Source organism: Phyllobates terribilis, unplaced genomic scaffold, assembly GCF_046119375.1.
Source record: "Phyllobates terribilis strain yellow unplaced genomic scaffold, ASM4611937v1 Scaffold_1__5_contigs__length_1240528914, whole genome shotgun sequence".
NCBI classification, from domain to species: Eukaryota; Metazoa; Chordata; class Amphibia; order Anura; family Dendrobatidae; genus Phyllobates; species Phyllobates terribilis.
In genome coordinates this window covers 108,590,922-108,611,064 of record NW_027362761.1, presented here as the reverse complement: position 1 = coordinate 108,611,064, position 20,143 = coordinate 108,590,922, and the positions used below count along the sequence as shown (strand labels likewise).

Here is a 20,143-nt window from a genome sequence, read left to right as displayed (position 1 = left end):
TGAGGACACATATAACAATCCTCCAACTCCTGAAATATACAGGAATAACTGCGAAGGCTCCTGACCAGAATCGTTGGGCAAGGAAGGCTTTTCACTTTATTCAACTGTCATTCAATCACAGTTATACAAAGACACATTGAAACATATGACAGACCACAAAATATACAAACAAAACTCAAATACCGGCAAAGGTTCAACAGAGATTGTCTTGTTCGGACCACCAATTACCCTTCTTGGAGCCCTCTAGGTAACACTGGATTTTTAGTAACACAATGGGCTACTCACCGCGGATCATTATCCAGTGTTCCGAGAGAGATATCCTTACAGTCAGGTCCAAAGGAGGTCCAGTTCTGACAATCCCGGGTTTTTCGGCACCATGTAATGATGTGGAAACCTATATGCAAAGTTTTAGGAGAAGCTCAAGAGGCTTCACACGTTTGCCAGTTTTGATCAAATCAGGGAGTCGGTTGGTCGATCGATCGATCGGAGACAAAAGAACACACAACCAATTCTGTGTTCCAGACTCATCTGAGTCTCAGATGCCTGGTCACATATCTTTATTACAAGCAAAGAGATAAGGAAAAAAAGGGGAATGTCTTTACCAAAAAAGGAATATTTAACTTGGGGAAAAACAAGGTCGTCAATCATGTCATCTGCTGCATTCCTTAAGAGGCTGGTTATATCTAGTTTTACTACACTTTCAGAAGAAAGGAAGGCTTTAATACATCTCTATATCAGAGACAACACCCTATTATTTAAGAATAACACTTTTAAAGCTAATATTAAAATACAAAATTATGAAAGATATATGAATTGTCTAAATAATGAAGCAAAGTATAAATATTTAACATAACAATATACAGTACAGACCAAAAGTTTGGACACACCTTCTCATTTAAAGATTTTTCTGTATTTTCTTGACTATGAAAATTCGTACATTCACACTGAAGGCATCAAAACTATGAATTAACACATGTGGAATTATATACTTAACAAAAAAGTGTGAAACAACTGAAAATATGTCTTATATTCTAGGTTCTTCAAAATAGCAACCTTATGCTTTGATGACTGCTTTGCACACTCTTGGCATTCTCTTGATGAGCTTCTAGAGGTAGTCACCGGAAATGGTCTTCCAACAATCTTGAAGGAGTTCCCAGAGATGCTTAGCACTTGTTGGCCCTTTTGCCTCCACTCTGCGGTCCAGCTCACCCCAAACCATCTCGATTGGGTTCAGATCTGGTGACTGCGGAGGCCAGGTCATCTGGCGTAGCACCCCATCACTCTCCTTCTTGGTCAAATAGCCCTTACACAGCCTGGAGGTGTGTTTGGGGTCATTGTCCTGCTGAAAAATAAATGATGGTCCAACTAAACGCAAACCGGATGGAATAGCATGCCGCTGCAAGATGCTGTGGTAGCCATGCTGGTTCAGTATGCCTTCAATTTTGAATAATTCCCCAACAGTGTCACAAGCAAAGCACCCCCACACCATCACACCTCCTCCTCCATGCTTCACGGTGGGAACTAGGCATGTAGAGTCCATCCGTTCACCTTTTCTGCATCGCACAAAGACACGGTGGTTGGAACCAAAGATCTCAAATTTGGACTCATCAGACCAAAGCACAGATTTCCACTGGTCGAATGTCCATTCCTTGTGTGCTTTAGCCCAAACAAATCTCTTCTGCTTGCTGCCTGTCCTTAGCAGTGGTTTCCTAGCAGCTATTTTACCATGAAGGCCTGCTGCACAAAGTCTCCTCTTAACAGTTGTTGTAGAGATGTGTCTGCTGCTAGAACTCTGTGTGGCATTGACCTGGTCTCTAATCTGAGCAGCTGTTAACCTGCGATTTCTGAGGCTGGTGACTCGGATAAACTTATCCTCAGAAGCAGAAGTGACTCTTGGTCTTCCTTTCCTGAGGCGGTCCTCATGTGAGCCACTTTCTTTATAGCGCTTTATGGCTTTTGCAACTGCACTTGGGGACACTTTCAAAGTTTGCCCAATTTTTCGGACTGACTGACCTTCATTTCTTAAAGTAATGATGGCCACGCATTTTTCTTTACTTAGCTGCTTTTTTTCTTGCCATAATACAAATTCTAACAGTCTATTCAGTAGGACTATCAGCTGTGTATCCACCTGACTTCTGCACAACACAACTGATGGTCCCAACCCCATTTATAAGGCAAGAAATCCCGCTTATTAAACCTGACAGGGCACACCTGTGAAGTGAAAACCATTTCCGGTGACTACCTCTAGAAGCTCATCAAGAGAATGCCAAGAGTGTGCAAGGCAGTCATCAAAGCAAAAGGTGGCTACTTTGAAGAACCTAGAATATAAGACATATTTTCAGTTGTTTCACACTTTTTTGTTAAGTATACAATTCCACATATGTTAATTCATAGTTTTGATGCCTTCAGTGTGAATGTACAATTTTCATAGTCATGAAAATACAGAAAAATCTTTAAATAGTGTGTCCAAACTTTTGGTCTGTACTGTATATATATACACATATATATATATATACATACACACACATGCGCATACATATATAGACATACATACACATATACACACACACAAAAGCTATGCAGATATATAGGCATGTGTGTAGATGCGCGCGCACAAACACACCCATCATTAAGGGCCCTTTCACACGTCAGAATCAAGTCAGAGTGGTTACAGTTTCCACACGTACCGGAGACACTGACACACGCAGACCCATGCAAATGTATGCTTCTGTGTACATCTCAGTGTGTTTTGACAGCCCATGTGTTCATGTGCTCCACACGGAGACAAGTCTATTTATTAGAAATAACACGGTCCGCTAAACGTACCACACAGATAATATCCCTGTGTCATCCATGTGACAAGTACCGGCAGCTGGTAATGCCGCTGTTCCCAGGAGCCTGTGTTGAACACAACCCTCATTAAGGTCCCTGGTCCAAATGGCAGCGCTGGCAGGGAACCATGATGAGAGCAGTATTGTAGTATTCATCACCGGCACCTGCGAACAACGCTAACTATAGCTCTGACTTCCCGGCGTTGGTCCGTGTGCTCCTGGTGCGTCACACGGGCAGCACACGGTTGCCACACTCGGCCACGCATATCTGCGGTAACGGAGATATGCGGATGTGTGAAACTGGCCCTACAGCCTATGTAGGAGCTTGCACTGAATGAACCTACATACGCTGTACAGTAATCTAAAATTTAAATATATTAAAAAATAAATTTACGTGGGCTCCCGCATAATTTTAATACCCAGCAGAGGGAAAGCAGATGGTAGACGGTTGATGTTATACTCTGGGAAGCAGCCAATGGTCATGGCCCCTTCCCTTGCTATTAATACCAGGCCGCAGTAGTTAGCTTAGCCTTTACTGGCTTTTCTACAGGGGGACCCCAGAAAAAAAATGACGTGGGGTCCCCCTATAAATTGTAACCAGCAAAGGCTAGCCGGACAGCTGCGACCTGATATATATATAGCCTAAAAAGGGGCCATGGATATTGGCCCCCTCCCAGCCTATAATATCAGCTCTCAGCCACCCCAGATTTGGCGCATCAATATTGTGCACCAAATCTGGCGCTTAGCCTTGCTCTTCCCACCGCCCTGTAGAGGTGGCAGTGGGGTAATGGGATTGGGGTTCATGTCAGGTGCACCTGGCATGAAGCCCAGGTTAGTAATGAAGGGCGTCTATAAGACGCCCCCATTACTAACCTAGAAAGAGTTAAAAAACAAAAAACAAAACACAAACACCGAGAAAAAAAATAATTTATTCAAAATAAAACACACCATTTTAATTAATTCTTAATTTACTAAAAAAAAAATTACTTACCTGACACATTCCCACGCACATCTGACATGGACAACCACTCCCGGCAGCGTGAGGCACTGACTGAGGTCACCGGAGCTGACTGAATGCACTCCGGTGACCTCAGTCAGTCCTTTACGACTCTGGCATACCGTGGGAAATTCTCAAGCGCCGGGGCCATAAAGGAGATCACCAGAGCAGAGCTGACTGAACTCCGCAAGACACTGACGGGGGCGCTTTACGTCCGAGTCAGTATCGCCGGCGGAGGTTTAGAGCGGTCACATTTTATGTGGCTGCTCTAAACTTGTGATCTTCGTGAGACACTCGATTTATTTTAATTGGATTGCGACAGAGAGGTAAAGATACAGTTGTAGTTTATTATTTTACATTTTATTACAGGAGATCAATGGCTTCGGGGATTTAGGTGTATAGGTATTTTTTTTTATTTTTACATTTATTTTAGATGGCGATAACGTCGGGGACAGGTAATGTATAAACTAAAGTAAAATGTAAAAAACTGCAGTAGAGCTGCTGCTATAGTAAGATCAGATAGGCAAAGAGCCGCAATCTCAAAGCACCGTATGCCCTGGTGCAAATACCGTACTAACGAAATTCTAAAAAGATAAAAAGAAAAGAGATGCGCTGCAAACCACTCATAAAATACCAAGAGAGTGATTACTACCTGTCTTAGTGAAAATGGTAGTCCAAATGAAGATATATGCGTGCAGCTTCCAGGGGTCCTTTGAAGAAGTCACAACTGCAACTAGAGGTGATGGACAAGTGCCAGAGTCTGTAGAATAAGCCGTGAGTGTTGCAGAAAATGGATTCAAACAGCGTATTAAAGACGGAGATAGAGGGCTGCAGAGACTCTCAGAGACTCAGGCATTCAGGTACATGCAGCCATTGCACTAGGTGGATACAGGGATGAAGATCATGGGTGAGAAGAACTGCAGACAGCCTGATAGGTGTGCTAGCCCTTGTCCATCATCTCACTGCAGTTGTGACTTCTTCAAAGGATCCCTGGAAGCTGCACGCGTATATCTTCATTTTCTCTAAGACAGGTAGGAATCACTCTCTTTGTATTTTATGAGTGGTTTGCAGTGCATCTCTTTTCTTTTTACCTTTTTATAATGTATAAACTACATTTATTTTATTTATTTTTTTGACTGGCCAACAATGAATTTTATAAATTATTTTTTGGGGACAAAATTATATTTTTATTTTAAATAAGCAGTAATCATTTATAAATTATTATATTTATAAATAATAACTATTATTTATAGCACCAAATATTTTATCAATTTTTTTAAAGGACACATATTTATTGAAAAAAATTTACAATGGACACTAAATTAATTTTTAAGCATTTTTTGGGGCACTAATTTTATTTTGGGGCACTTTGAAGCAGGAGCAGGCTGATGGGAACTACTGCTCCCATCGAGCTGCTCCTGCTCTCACAACAGCACAGGGGCCAGACATAGGCCGATGGGAGTAGTAGTCTCACATCGGCCTAAGTCTGGCTGCAAAGCCTGACCCTCACATACCCACACACACACGCAAGCACACACTTACCACACTGATGAGCCGGGGCACATTCAGCTGCATCCTCTCATACCATCCCAGATAAGCAGCAGCCATGATCCAGGGAGTCGGGAATCTTCTGGGATTCTCTTCTTCCTGGATTATGGGATGCTCATGGGATGGCGTTCACGCCCACTGAGGTCACTTCCTATTTGCTGCGGTTTTGTGGGACAAAATCGCAGCAAATGCGCATCAAATCCGCAAGTATTTTTACATACTTGCGGAGTTGATGTGGCTCAAAAGACCGCAATGGGCGTGAATTCGCCGCGATATCGCGCAAGAATTGGTTTTGCTGCGATTTTGACCGCAAATGCTAAGCATGGCAGACCTCCTACCAAGCGGTTTTAATTCGTTTCCACGGCGATTTAAACGCCGCGTAAACGCATTAAAATCGCATTGTGTGCACTCAGCCTTAGGGTATGTGCACATTGTCAGGAGCCACTGCATGTTATGCGTCAAACCCGCAGCGGCCAGCTGTTACAGCATAGTGGATATCCACCATGCGTCTCTGGGCACCTGCGGATCACCAGTGGAAACTGACATGCAGCGTGTTTTTCAGACCGGCAGCATTTCTCTTGCAGGTCCGCATGTGGACTTTCCCCATAGACTAACCTCTATGAGGAAAGTCCGCATGTGGAAAAAAAATATGGCGCCTCTCATTTGCATAATGAGAGCGGAAGCCGCGCAGCTAGTCCGCTGTGTCTGGGTCTATTCTGTATGGAGCGCTGATGCCCTGTGTGTGGGGAGAAGTGATAAATGTATACATATATATATATATATATATATATATATATATATATACACATATATATATATATATATATATATATATATATATATATATAGGAGACCAGGAGCAGAATCCACCGTGATTATCTGCACTGTGCGGATCAATAATGTTACCTCAGCCATAAGGCTATGTGCCCACGATGCAGAAATGAAGCAGACAATTTCTGCAGCGTTTCTGCATGTTCTTGGCAGTCAAAAACGCTCGCGGATTTTACACGCGTTTTTGACGCGTTTTTACATGCGGATTTGACTTGCGTTTTTCAAATGCATTGGGACCTCAAATCCGCATGTAGAAACGCACAAATAATGGACATGCTGCATATTTTTCCGCAAGGAAAATCCGCTGCGGAAAAATCCGCAGCATGGGCACATAACATGCATATTTTCATTGGGGACCACGGGGCACGTATTACCAAGCGTTTTTTAAGCGTTTTCGCTGCGGAAAATCCGCATCAAAAACGCCTGAAAAACGCATAGTGGGCACACAGCATAAGGCTGCATGCCCACTATGCGTTTTTCAAGCGCTTTTGCCGCGGAATTTCCGCAGCGAAAACGCTTAAAAAACGCTTGGTAATACGTGCCCCATGGTCCCCAATGAAAATATGCATGTGCTGTGCACATGCTGCGGAAATTTCCGCTGCGGATTATCATTGCGGAAAAATATGCAGCATTTCTGCATCGTGGGCACATAGCCTAAGGCTATGTGCTCACGATGCAGAAATGAAGCAGAAAGTTTCTGCAGCATTTCTGCATCTCCCTGGCAGAAAAAACGCATGCAGATTGTGCATGCGTTTTTCCTGTAGAATACATGCGGATTCACATGCATTTCCGCATGTGGACTGACAAGCACTTTCCAGGCGATAGCATCACTTGGAAAGAGCTTGACAACTAGGTCACACTGTATAAATCCATGCAAACAGCATGGATTTATACAGTGTGACCGTAAAAATAAAAAAATAAAGCTATTCTTACCTCCGATGCCGCCGCGTGTGCTGTCGCGCTCGTCCTGGCTTCTTCCTGGTTGCCGGGCTCTCGCGAGACAGCCTGCGTTCTTACCACACAGCTGCTCTGTCACACCCTGCTGTAACCTCTGCACGCCGCGCACAGCCGCCCTCCGACCAGTCAGGAGAGCAGACTGCGTGACGTCACCAGTCAGCTGACTGCAGGGAACCCTCCCGGAGACAGCGCCTAGTCAGGTGGGCGTGGTTAGCCGCCTATAAGTGCGGAGGCGCCAGAGCAGCAGGCATTCCTCTCTTCTGTGCAGTTCGTGCTTCTTCCTGCAGAGGGCCTGTGAGTGCTGAGGTTCAGCTGGTGCCTGTGGTAGTTTGGCAGCAGGTGGTGGTCGTCTCTCCTCTTTGGTGGTGACTGTGCTTTGCTTTCTGTAGGTGTTTACTTAGCAACATGGCTGAGACGGTGGAGCAGCAGCAACAGGTAACAGCTACTCGTGTCTTGTCTTATGTCATGGATGATAGTGACGTGCAGTGATACTGAGGAGCTGCTGTCTTTACCGGGTGTATATAGGTATTACTGGGAATGGAGTGAGGCGCCCCCCTCTGGTGTATATAGGTGTTACTGGGCATAGGGTGGTTTCCAGTATTACACTGGCTCCTGTGTGCCTAAATACAGGGGAACGCTGTGGGGGTCGCTACTATGGTATCACCATGTGTGCCCCACTGTGTACATGACCTATGTGCCCCCTTGTCTTGTGTGTTATGGCAGTCAGGTGTGGGGCTCTGCCACATGATGGGGCCTGCCTGTGCATGGTCCCAGGTACAGGATCTGCTGTAAATGGCTCCTTCAGGCTGGGATCTGGTGTAGATCTCTAGTTCTCAGCACTTGCATGTGTCCTCAGTAAGGTTTGTGCACACGACTGATCTGTAGCTCAATGTTTAGCTCTGTAAATGGGGTGGTGGAGTTGGTATAAAATGGATTGACTCTGACTCCTAAAATATATAATAAATTGGGTACAGTAGTTCAATGCTGTTTGTGGGGAATATTTTTCATAAGAATTTGGGAAAGTTATGAAATGTGCTGTTGAACCTATGGCATGCATGTCAGAGGGGTCACGCGTGCTGTCGCTGCAGCACTAGTGCTACTGGATCGGGCTTGGCGGGTGCGCACTCTGAGCCTGCTGAGTCCTGCTAGATGTGTGTTCTGTGACACGTCTAGCTGAAGTGTATTTCAGTGCACGAACTGGCCTGGCCCGTGTGCTGTGATACACCCTGCTGGCCAATCAGGCTAGCGGCTGATGTCAGCGTACAAGCGACTGAGTGTTTATTGTGTGGGTGTTCTAGTTTTTTTTTTTTTTTAAATATGTGATGAACAGTGGTGCCAGCAGACTGGGGGGAGCATATATAGATGGATTGGGGGAGGGCACATTCTTTATTTCTGCAGTCTCATACCCCTGCTTTATACTGCCCTCGCCTGCTTTGTATCTGTTTTTCTAAAATAAAACATCCAATATTTAGGTTAATTTGCCATGTTGGCGGTAAGTGGATTTTGGATTGCAGTTTGGGCACTCGGTCTTTAAAAGGTTTGCCATCCCTGGTCTAGACTTCTAGCTGAGATTAATCTAGGGTACAGTTAAGGTATCACTTAAACATGAGCCATGTATGTTGGTGTCGTGGAAATGTTGGAGGTTTGGCTTACCGACTCCACAGCCCTGTCTGTAATGGGGCTCTATAGGAGTAAATGAGCTGCCCACTGTGTGTGTGTGTGTGTGTGTGTGTGTGTGTGTGTATATCCAATGGGCCTTGCATGCTCTTTATGGAGGACTATTATCCCATAGAAGCATTACTTGTAGAGCAGAATCTGCAGTGGAGTGCAGCTCACTGGCTCTAATTATATAAGCTCTTTCCATCTACTGGCTTAAAGAAGTTGTCCACTACTTAAAATTCCCCCAGTGTATTTAAACTGTGCAAATGGTTTTTGTGAATACATTTCGTTGTCTTTATTGCTTGTGAGCGGCGCTATTGCGGTCTGCTCACAGGCATCACTTGACCCCCACTGCAGCCGGCTCTGGCTTCTGCTGATGTCAAGTCAGGCGTGACTCGGTGACACGCTCCCTGCAGTGGGTGGGGGTTTCCCCTTGCGTCACACCCAGCATCCACAATGTGCTTTCCCTTTCCTCACTGGGAAAGCACGTGGTGGATGCTGGGTGTGACGCAAGGAGAAACCCCCCACCCACAGCCCATCATTCACCGTGGGGAGCGTGTCACTGGGTCATGCCCGGCTGCAGCCGGATCTTGACGTGACATCGCAGATGGCAGTCGGCTGCAGCCAGGGGTCATGTGATGCCTGTGAGCAGTTAGCAATAGCGCCGCTCACAGGCAATAAAGAGAACAAAAGGGATTTAGAAATGCACTTATCTGCACAGTTTAAATACACTGGGGGAACTTTAATTAGTAGTGGACAACCCCCTCTAAAGACTATTCTTAAATCACAGCCTCTTGATTGTCCTTCAGGTGCTAGTGGAGCAAGCAGTCCTAGTTGGGAATGGGCCTTACTACCAAGCCACACAAGCAGGCTGGTAATGGCCTATCCAAATGTCCCTCAAGTTTGCATTAAGAATTCCATTAACCCCTTAAGCCCCGAGGGTGGTTTGCACATTAATGACCAGGCCAATTTTTACAATTCTGACCACTGTCACTTTATGAGGTAATTACTCTGGAACGCTTCAACGGATCCCCCTGATTCGGAGATTGTTTTTTCGTGACATATTGTACTTCATGATTGTGGAAAAATTTCTTCGATATCGCTTGCGTTTATTTGTGAAAAAAACAGAAATTTGGTGAAAATCTTGCAATTTTCAAAATTTGAATTTTTATGCCCTTAAATCAGAGAGATATGTCACACAAGAGTTAATAAATAACATTTCCCACATGTCTACTTTACATCAGCACAATTTTGGAACCAAAATTTTTTTAGTTAGGGAGCTATAAGGGTTAAAAGTTGACCAGCAATTTCTCATTTTTCCAACAAAATTTACAAAACCCTTTTTTTAGGGACCACATCACATTTGAAGTCACTTTGAGAGGTCTTTATGACAGAAAATACCCAAAAGTGACACCATTCTAAAAACTGCACCCCTCAAGGTGCTCAAAACCACATTCAAGAACTTTATTAACCCTTCAGGTGCTTCACAGGAATCTTTTGAATGTGGAAGAAAAAAATGAACATTTAACTTTTTTCACAAAAATGTTACTTTAGACCCAATTTTATTTATTTTCACAGGGGTACCAAGAAAAAATGGACCCCAAAATTTGTTGTGCAATTTCCCCTGGGCACGCAGATACCCAATATGTGGAGAAAAAACACTGTTTGGGCGCATGGCAGGGTTCGGAAGGGAAGGAGCGCCATTTGACTTGATTGTAAAATTTACTTGAATAATTAGCGGACGCCATGTTGTGTTTGGAGAGCCCCTGTGTGCCCAAACATTGCAGCTCCCCCACAAGTGACCCCATTTTGGAAACTATACCCCTCAAGGATTTTAAGGTGTATAGTGAACACTTTGAACCTAGAGGTACGACACAGAATTTGTTTACATTAGGTCATCATATTGAATAAGTTGTCATTAGTCTTGAGCGCAAGTGCTCGCTACTTGAGTTTGCATCGGGTACTCAGTTATGCACCATGTACAGCGTGTGCTCGAGTCCCTGCTCCGCATGTTTCACGGTTATTACACCCAAAAAAAAAACCATGCGGGGATCGCTCGTGCATGGCAGGCAATCCCTGTAAAGTTTTTTTTGGCTGCGAAGCATATGGGGCAGAGACTCGAGCATGTCACTCAAATACCCACGATGCTCAATGCACCCGATGCAAACGCAAGTAGCGAGCACTTGCGCTCAACACTAGTCGCCATATTGTCATTTTTCTTACTTTTGAGAAAAATCCCAACCCTAACCCAATCCTGACCCAAGAGTTTATTTTTGACGCCGTTCCTCGTGCGGTAGAAGTGATTAGACGACTTTATTCTTTGGGTTGGTGTGATTACAGCAATACCAGAATCATATGGGGTTTTTATGACTGACAGCTGTCACACACAAAAACACGCATTTTTTTTATAAAATCTAGTTTTTGCATCGCCATATTTTGAGAGCTATAATTTTGGCAGACAGTCATGTGATGGCTCGTTTTTTGCGGGATGAGTTTACGTTGTTATTGGTGCCATTTTCAGGCACGTGACATATTTTGATCGCTTTCTATTCTGATTTTTGGGAGGCAGAATAAACAAAAACCAACAATTCAGGAATTGTTTTTTTTTTTGTTTTCAATTCTGTTCCGCGTGTGGTAAAATTGATAAGGCAGCTTTATTCTTCAGGTCAGTACGTTTACAGTGGTACCACTTTTATATCTTTTTTTCTATGTTTTGCACTTTTACATAAAAGCAATTTTATTGAAAAAAACATTTTTTAGCATGGCTTTATTCTGAGAGCTATAACATTTTTATTTTTCGGCTGATGGAGCTGTATGTCGGCTTGTTTTTTGCGGGACGAGATGACGTTTTCAGCGCTACCATTTTTATTTTTGTCTTTTTGATCGCGTGTTATTCCATTTTTTTTGTTTAGCGGTATAGTGATAAAGCATTGTTTTTTTGCTTTTTTTTTGTGTTCACTGAAGGGGTTAACTAGTGGGACAGTTTTATAGGTCAGGTTGTTCCGGGCGCGGCGATACCAAATATGTGTACTTTTGTTTTTTTTTTTATATTTATTGATGGGTACATTATATTTTTAATTTTGCAGTTTTTTTTTTTTTTCTTTCACTTTCTGATACTTTATTACTTTGTCCCACTGTGGGACTTTCGCTTTTTTTTTCCTCTGATCGCCTGCATGGCACAGGAATGCAGCACCATCCCTGTGTCATGCAGGCTGTCATCGCTGCATAGTGAGAAGATTGTTTGGAGATGCACTGCACATGTCCAAACAATCTAACTGCTGTCTGGTGACCCGGATGTTATGACGGCATCGGGTCGTCATGGCAACACCCGGGAAGCCTTTGCAGACAGCGCTGGAAGCCGGAAGAGTAGGTGAGTATCTGCGATCACCTCCCCTTGCCCCCGCAAGGCTGCGATCGACTTCGATCGCAGGGGTTAATGTGCTGGGAGCGGTGCAGGACCGCTCCCTGCACATTGTCACAGCTGACACCCGGTGGCGATCGCGCCCGCTCAGCCTGTGTGCGCACACGATCGCAATGACTTACTAATACGGGTCTGGCTCTTAAGTCCCAGGGCACAGACGCGTATTAGTACGTCAAATGTTAAGGGGTTAAAAATAAAAGCTCTCCCACATTAGGCAAGGATAGTAGGAACCAGAGGGTGCTTGAATTGGCAGCTGGAGCATAGTAGTAATGGGCAAAGATGCAGTCCATCCATACAGTGAGAAGTGATTAAAAATAGCCCCTAAAATGGGTCTGTTTTTAATCTCTTCCCTATTCATTTTATTTAGTCCATTTTAAAAAAACTACTATTCCAATATTTCTAAATGATTGAGCAGCTTTACCTCCTTGGTCACGTTAATAGGCTCTCCTTTGGAAATGTGAGATTCCAAGACACTAAATGGAATCTCTCCCCCCTAAAGGAACACTTCAGTTTATAGCTTCCACTAAATTAATTATTGAATATGAGTGGAAGTTCTGGTTCGGTCAAGCTATATTCTAAAGGTCAGGGACCCGAACTTGACCCCCAAATCCTATAGTAGCCAATGGGCACCTGAATTTTGTTGCTGAAAAATGAGGGTACTAAAGGGTAGGGGGCTTCAAAATAGATGTAATAGCAGGACAGTTGCCCTGCAAACAAATGTGAATAGGAATTGTATAGATGTCCTGTAGATATTTAACTTCACAATCCCCCTACATATAATGAACTAGCAGCCTTTACTGCCTCATGTAGCACTAAATGCCTTAAATAACCTGATTTGGGGGGGAGGACTGCATGGGTCCCACTTATTTTCAATAACCAGTTAAAGCAGACAGCTGTAAGCTGACATTAATAGGCAGAGAAGGTCCATGGATATTGGCCCCTTCCCAGCATCAATGACAGAACAAAGTAGCACTCTGTAAATCTGAGTATGTGAATATGAAATATGAATAGCATTACTGCTGTAGAACATAGAAATAAATGAGAAATCTTAGCACACAAATTGGCCAATTCATGTGTACCTGACAGCCGTGATGAGGCGTTCCTCGATGTCAATACCTCTCTAAGGGACATCTGTCTGATCCTGATGCAATTAAAACCACCTGCAGCATGGGGGTGGAGTGCTCAGTCAAAGCTCAAATCTAGTTGCCAAAGAAAATGACAGCACTTCCACTATAAGAAATAGGTGTGAACAGGTGCTTACTAAGAGGAGCTACCTCCATATACTATGAAAGAACAAAGTAGCACTCTGTAATGCTGAGTATATGAATAGAATTACTGCTGTACTTCATATTCACATACTCAGTGTTACAGAATGCTACTTTGTTCTTTCATTGTATATGGAGGTAGCTCCTCTTAGTAAGCACCTGTCCTTCCCAGCATCAGACATGCTCAAAGCTTTCACTTGGATGGTTACAAAAAAACAGGTGGGCCAGCATGTATTTGTTTCACACTGTTATACAGGCTGGGTCACATGGTGAGCCTGCCAATCACAGCTATACCAATACTTGGCATGGCTGTTATGGGGGGGCCAGAAGTGCCCACAGCCTTAATGCTTGGCTGTCCTGCAGACTTCTAACAAGCTATATTCGTCTGGGTAATCCAAACAGTAACAGACTTTCTTTCTAGAATTCCATGTGAGGGGTTCAGCACCAGACCAGTGTATGTACCCTAACTTTCACTGTCCACTCATCCCTATTATTGAAGTGTGGTAGTTCTCAGAGTATCATAACTGGTACATTGGTGGTTGCTCAACTCTTCCGAGTATATTTCAGGGTTTTGTTTTCTCTTCCTTAGAATGTGGTGGTAAGGCTGACGAACCTCCCACTGGTGAGCTCCACATATGACCTGGTGTCCTCTGCCTATGTGACCACTAAAGACAACCATCCCTACCTGAAGTCCGTATGTGACGTTGCAGAGAAAAGTGTGAGGAGTGTCACTTCTGTGGCCATCACTGGTGCCATGCCAATACTGCAGAAACTTGAGCCTCAAAGTAGGTTTAGCTTCTTGTGGTTTTTTTCCACTAGCAACATTATCTTGTTAATATCATATTTTTTATTTTTCTTGATGTATTGGGCTAAGATGTCTTTAATTTTACATTCTCTAGGCTGTTTTCATGCACACTTATCTTTGCTTTTATGACAGCCCACATTAAAGATCTGATGGAATGGTTACAAAACTGTTAGGGTATATGCACGACCAGTAAACACTGTGGATTGGACGCAGCGCACTTGCACTGCATGCAAACCACAGCGTTCTACATTACAAGCAAAGTGGATGGGACTTAAAGAAATCCCATGCCCACTATGCACCTGCGGATCATCCACGGACATACGGCGTGTCTTTCCAGACTGCAGCAGGTCAACTTCTCTTGCGGAGCCGCTAGTCTCCACAAGAGAAACTGGATCAGTGCAATGTATTGATTGGGGTAAATCTGCATGGTTCAATGAACACATGCAGGTTCACCTGCATGCAGCACTTTGGACACAGCAAAAAAGTCTGCTGCGCTGACAGCACGGATCGTGTGCACATACCCTTAAGCCCTATTCAGGAACCTGTTGCACATGGGTTTTTTGTTTGTTTCCCACCTCCTGAGAGCAGCATAATGTAGGGAAATACCCTAATTCTAGCAATGGATCATTCATTTTTTTTTTTTTTTTTTTCTGGGTTCAGTAGTGATAGAAAGCTAAACCAGAAAAAAAACTGATTATATGTACAGGTGTGTCTCACTAAATTAGAATATGATCAAAAAGTTAATTTATTTCAGTTCTTCAATACAAAAAGTGAAACTCGTATATTATGTAGTCATCACAAACAGTGTGATCCATTTCAAGTGTTTATTTCTGTTGATTATGGCTTACAGCCAATGAAACCACAAGTCATTATCTCAGTAAATTAGAATAATTAACAAACACCTGCAAAGCCTTCCTAAGCACTTAACCCTCCGTCACATACAATAGGCCTGACAGGCATATCTTTTACTTTCATTTCTCCTTCCTCACCAGATTGTGAGGAAATCCCCCCCCCCCCCCCCCCTCCAGGAAGTCTCCTGTCTCTAGCAGCACCTGATTATGTGTAGTCTCTTTTATTACATCCCTATGAAGGTCACTGATCACTTTTAGAGCACTGAAATTGCAAACAGATATTATAAATATTTTTCTAGCCTGCGCCTGACAGTCACATTGTATGTGAACTTGTTAGAACTAATATTGTATGTGACGGAGGGTTAAAAAGGTCCCTTAGTCTGTTTTCAAGTAGGCTCCACAATCATGGGGAAGACTGACTCGACAATGTCCAGAAGGCAGTTATTGACACACTCCACAAGGAGGGTAAGCCACAAAAGGTCATTGCTAAAGAAGCTGTCTATTCAGAGTGCTGTATCCAAGCATATTAACCCCTTTAATCCTCACTCGCCCTCCCAAGGTTTGCACGTTAATGACCAGGCCAATTCTGAGTTGGTTTTTTTAAATCTTCACAAAGGTATAATTTAAAAATGGACCCCAAAATTTGTTGTGCAATTCCTCCCGAGCACGCCGATAGCCCATATGTGGGGGAAAGCCACTGTTTGGGCGCACGGCAGAGTTCGGAAGGGAAGGAGCGCTATTTGAACGCCAAATTGGCTGGAATTGAGTGGATGCCATGTCGCGTTTGGAGAGCCCCTGATGCCCCTAAGCAGTGGAAACCCCCCCCCCCCCCCCCTCCTCAAGGATTTTATCAAGGGGTATAGTGAACATTTTGTTTGACACAGAATTTGATAACATTAGGTCATCATATTGAATTTGGTGCATGAACAAAGTAACTTCCTGTTGTCCTGGATGCGGTCATGACAACATCCAGGGATGCTGGCAGGAGTGCAGGACCGCTCCTGGCACACAGTAGATTGTCACAGCTGACACCCAGCGGCAATTGCCCCGCTTGTGTACAGGCGTAATCGCAGCGTGCATAATAGTACGTAGCTGGCCCTATAGGCCCAGGGTGCAGCTACGTACTATTACTGACAAGGTCATAAAAGGTTAATGGAAAGTGTGGTAGAAAGGTGCACAAGCAGGATAACCGCAGCCTTGAAAGGATTAAGAAAAGGCCGTTCAAAAATTTGGGAGATTCACAAGTAGTGGATTGCTGCTGGAGTCATTGCTTCAAGAGCCAAGACCGACGTATCCAGGACGTGGGCTACAAGTGTCGCATTCCTTGTGTCAAGCCACTCATGACCAATAGACAATGCCAGAAGCTTCTTACCTGGACTGTTGCTCAATGGTCCAAGGTGTTTTTCAGATTAAAGTAAATTTTGCAAATCAAGGTCCCAGAGTCTGGAGGAAGTGAAGAGGCACACAAACCAAGCTGCTTGAGGTCTAGTGTGATGGTTTGGGGAGCCATGTCATCTGCTGGTGTAGGTCCACTGTGTTTTATCAAGACCAAAGTCAGTGCAGCCGTCTACCAGGACATTTTAGAGCACTTCATGCTTCCCTTTCCATCTTTTTGTAGATGGAAATTTTAATTCTCCAGCAGGATTTGGCACCTATCCACACTGCCAAAAAGTACCAATACCTGGTTTACACACAACAGTATCACTGCTTGATTGGCCAGCAAACTCACTGACCTTAACCCCATAGAGACTCTATGGGGTATTGTCAAGAAGAAGAGGAGACGCCAGACCCACCAATGCAGATGAGCTGAAGGCTGTTATCAAAGCAACCTGGGCTTCCATAACACCTCAGCAGTGCCACCGGCTGATCGCTGCCATGCTGCACTGATGCAGTAATTGATGCAAAAGGAGCCCCGACCAAGTATTGAGTGCATTCAGTGGGCCACCATTCTGGATTTTAAAATCCTATTTCAAGCTGTTATAAATTCTAATTTACTGAGATAATGACTTGTGTTTTCATTGGCTGTAAGCCATAATCAACAGAAGTAAACACTTGAAATGGATCACTCTGTTTGTAATGACTCTGTATAATGAGTTTCTCACTTTTTGTATTGAAGAAATTAACTTAGAATATCCTTGGTGAGGAGCATATTGACATTAAGCTACTAACTTGTCTTCTGGTCCAACCACACCCCCAGAACATCTAGGCTGCTATGCCGACAGTGATCTCCTGCAAAAAAAAAAAAAAATGCCTGTCTTGAAACCGCACAGCCTAACCAGTGACACATTGCTGAAATTAGTGTCTCTGCATTTGAGGACAGCATGAGGTAGTGGCATAGCACAAACCTGCTGCCAGATTCCCTTCACTCATGCTGCAGCCTGATGCAACACAAGCTAAAGAAGGCAAACTGCTAATTTAAATGGCAAAAATAAGCCCTAATTGCTACACTTCTCCTTCTAAACCAACATAAATGTAACCTCTCTACTCTGGGCATGATGCAGGTTTGCGATCATTCCCTGCTAGCATTTGGCCTACTTCCTAGATCACAATAGTCCTAGTATTAGGTCAGGGTCACACTAGCATGTAACATGGCCAAGTGCTATCCAATGTTTATCAGGGAACAATCGCAACATGCTGCAACTGGCAGTGAGACTTGGCTCACTCGCATCCATACAAGTCTATACGTGCATATGAAACATCAGACTGCCCTGTCATCCCAGTGCAGTCCGCTATATGCCGAGACATGCAATGGGGAAGTTACTTTCTCAATCTCCGCTGCGACTCTCTCGTGAGAATCTGAGCACAGTAGCATGATGCATCGGATGCCATGCGCTACTGTGACTCCAGCCTAACTCAGAAGATCTCTGCTGCCTCCTGTATACAGACTACAATTGCATCAGATGTAACTTCTTCTTCCCCCTCACAGTTGCTCTGGCAAACACTATTGCCTGTGTTGGACTGGACAAGATTGAAGAGAAGTTGCCTATTCTGTATCAGCCTTCTGAAAAGGTAAGCAGCTAAAATCATACAGAACCTTACATTTCCCTTCCCCCTACAGTTAGCTTACACAAGTGCCACCTTGTATGTTAGGTTGTGGCTAATGCCTCAGAAGCTGTTGTTGGTGCCAGAGATGCAGTAATCCATAGTATCACAGGAGTAGTGGATAAAACCAAGGGAGCTGTGCAGAATGGTGTGGAGATGACTAAGGATGTTGTAAATGGCAGCATTACCACTGTTCTGGGAAGCCGTGTAGTGAAGATCATGAGCAACCGTGTGGACTCTGCACTAACGAGGTCTGAATCTCTTCTGGAACAATACCTGCCACCAACAGATGAAGAGCTGGGTAAGCCCAAACCTATTAATTTGTGTGGACAGGGTAAACTGACTTGCTGAGGCAGTCCAAATACTAGATGGTTTGGACTTTAAAAACTTGCCCTAACATTGGGAGAGGGGTTGGGTAGTTTTGGCATGCAAAATAAGCCATCGGTATACTGACTGCAGTAACAAGTAATCTCACCACACAAACATGAAGGAGTAGCCAGCTAAGTTGTTGACAGAGCATAACTAACTTTTTTTATTATAGCAAAGATAGCAACTAAGACAGAAGGCTTTGAGGTGTCCCAAGATGAGCCTGGTTACTACATGCGCCTGGGATCCCTCTCTACAAAGGTCCGCAAGCGTGCTTATCAACAGACTTTGACCAGGATCAAGGATGCAAAATGCAGGAGTCAGGAGGCCATTTCTCAGCTCCAGAGCACTGTCAACCTGGTTAGTAAATGTACTTGTAGTCTTAAACATCTGTCATAACCTCCATGAGTCCTATGAAGGCAGATTCCCTTTAATGTTGATGTGTGGGAGTAGCAGTCAAACATGACTGTTCTTGGCAGTAAGGTGTGGGGGGGTGGGGGGGGGGGGGGGGGGGATAAATAAACCAGATGTAGGTGTGATTATATGCACTGTCTTCCATGAACCCAAGTAAATGTATTCCCCTTTTTTTTTAAGCTTGCGTATGCAAGAAAAAACCTGAATGATGCAAATCAGAAGATCCATGATGCACAGGAGAACTTGTACAACAAGTGGGTGGAGTGGACAAGAGGCACAGGAGAAGATGCTGGTGGTGCAGAGGTAATGACACTCCCTCATAAGGCTTCTGCTAGGCATCATTTGTATATTAAAATATAACTTGTCAATTTCCATCTACAGCAAATTGAATCCCGCACACTGACTATTGCCCGGAATCTCACTCAGAACCTGCAGACTACTTGTTTGTCTCTGGGCTCCAGCGTTCGAGGTCTTCAGCAAAACATTCAGAACAAGGTTCATGGTGTTGGTGTCATGGCTGCAGATGTCTACCAAAACTTCCACTCTGGCTCTTCCTTCAGAGAAATGTCTGACAGCCTTTTAACCGCAACTAAGGACAAGTTCACAAAAATAAAGGATGATACACTGAACTACATCATAAACAACACTACACTAAATTGGCTGGCCGGTGGTTTTTATCCAAAACTTGCTAGTGGCCAACATGAGGAGCAAGAAGCAGGTGTGGGAGATTCAGTTAAAGAGGAGTAAAAATGCAAGCTCCTGTTGAGACATTGGATCACCTAAATGGCATCTTGATCTGAGAGCCAGTAACTGGCAATAGACCATGTAACTGATGTGAAAGGAGTTGTCTCTAACATTGCACTTTGTCTTAATCTTGGATGTTTCTGCTCATCTTCACAAATCTGGTATCACTAATGTATAGACCCCCACTATGTGCACTTTTGTATTAATAAAATGCTATATTGATTTGGTTGTTACATGTATGTTCTGGTTTTGATATGCAAGTCCTGAGTTGTGTAATCTGAAGATCCTTGCACAACTCTCATTACCGTGAACATCAACAGAGTTCCTTGGTCCGACAGGATTTTCTTTGGCAGGACCGTCTGAGAATACTTTGTATAAACTAGCTCTTGGGCTATGCTCCTGGCAGAGGAAT

General features: G+C 43.9%; 1 protein-coding gene across 2 annotated transcripts; it reads left to right on the top strand.

The window, feature by feature from the left end:
• Positions 1–7,311: 7,311 nt before the first annotated feature.
• LOC141165978 (perilipin-2-like) lies at positions 7,312–19,941 on the top strand. 2 transcript variants are annotated; one of them, XM_073652134.1, is made up of 8 exons: positions 7,312–7,458; positions 7,554–7,599; positions 14,099–14,294; positions 18,092–18,174; positions 18,256–18,508; positions 18,749–18,933; positions 19,168–19,290; positions 19,369–19,941. In XM_073652134.1, exons 2-8 carry the CDS (start codon positions 7,570–7,572, stop codon positions 19,732–19,734), a joined length of 1,236 nt encoding a protein of 411 aa, XP_073508235.1. In that variant the 5' UTR covers positions 7,312–7,458; positions 7,554–7,569; the 3' UTR covers positions 19,735–19,941. The 2 variants fall into 2 exon arrangements, with proteins under 2 accessions (XP_073508235.1, XP_073508244.1); XM_073652143.1 differs by having other exon boundaries at positions 7,336–7,470.
• Positions 19,942–20,143: the final 202 nt, after the last annotated feature.

Excerpts from the sequence above, each read along its gene's own strand:
- LOC141165978 (XM_073652134.1), top strand. The coding sequence starts at position 7,570 with ATGGCTGAGACGGTGGAGCAGCAGCAACAG. Across the intron at positions 18,175-18,255 it reads TGTATCAGCCTTCTGAAAAG|GTTGTGGCTAATGCCTCAGA; the intron begins GTAAGCAGCTAA and ends CTTGTATGTTAG. Across the intron at positions 18,509-18,748 it reads ACCAACAGATGAAGAGCTGG|CAAAGATAGCAACTAAGACA; the intron begins GTAAGCCCAAAC and ends TTTTTATTATAG.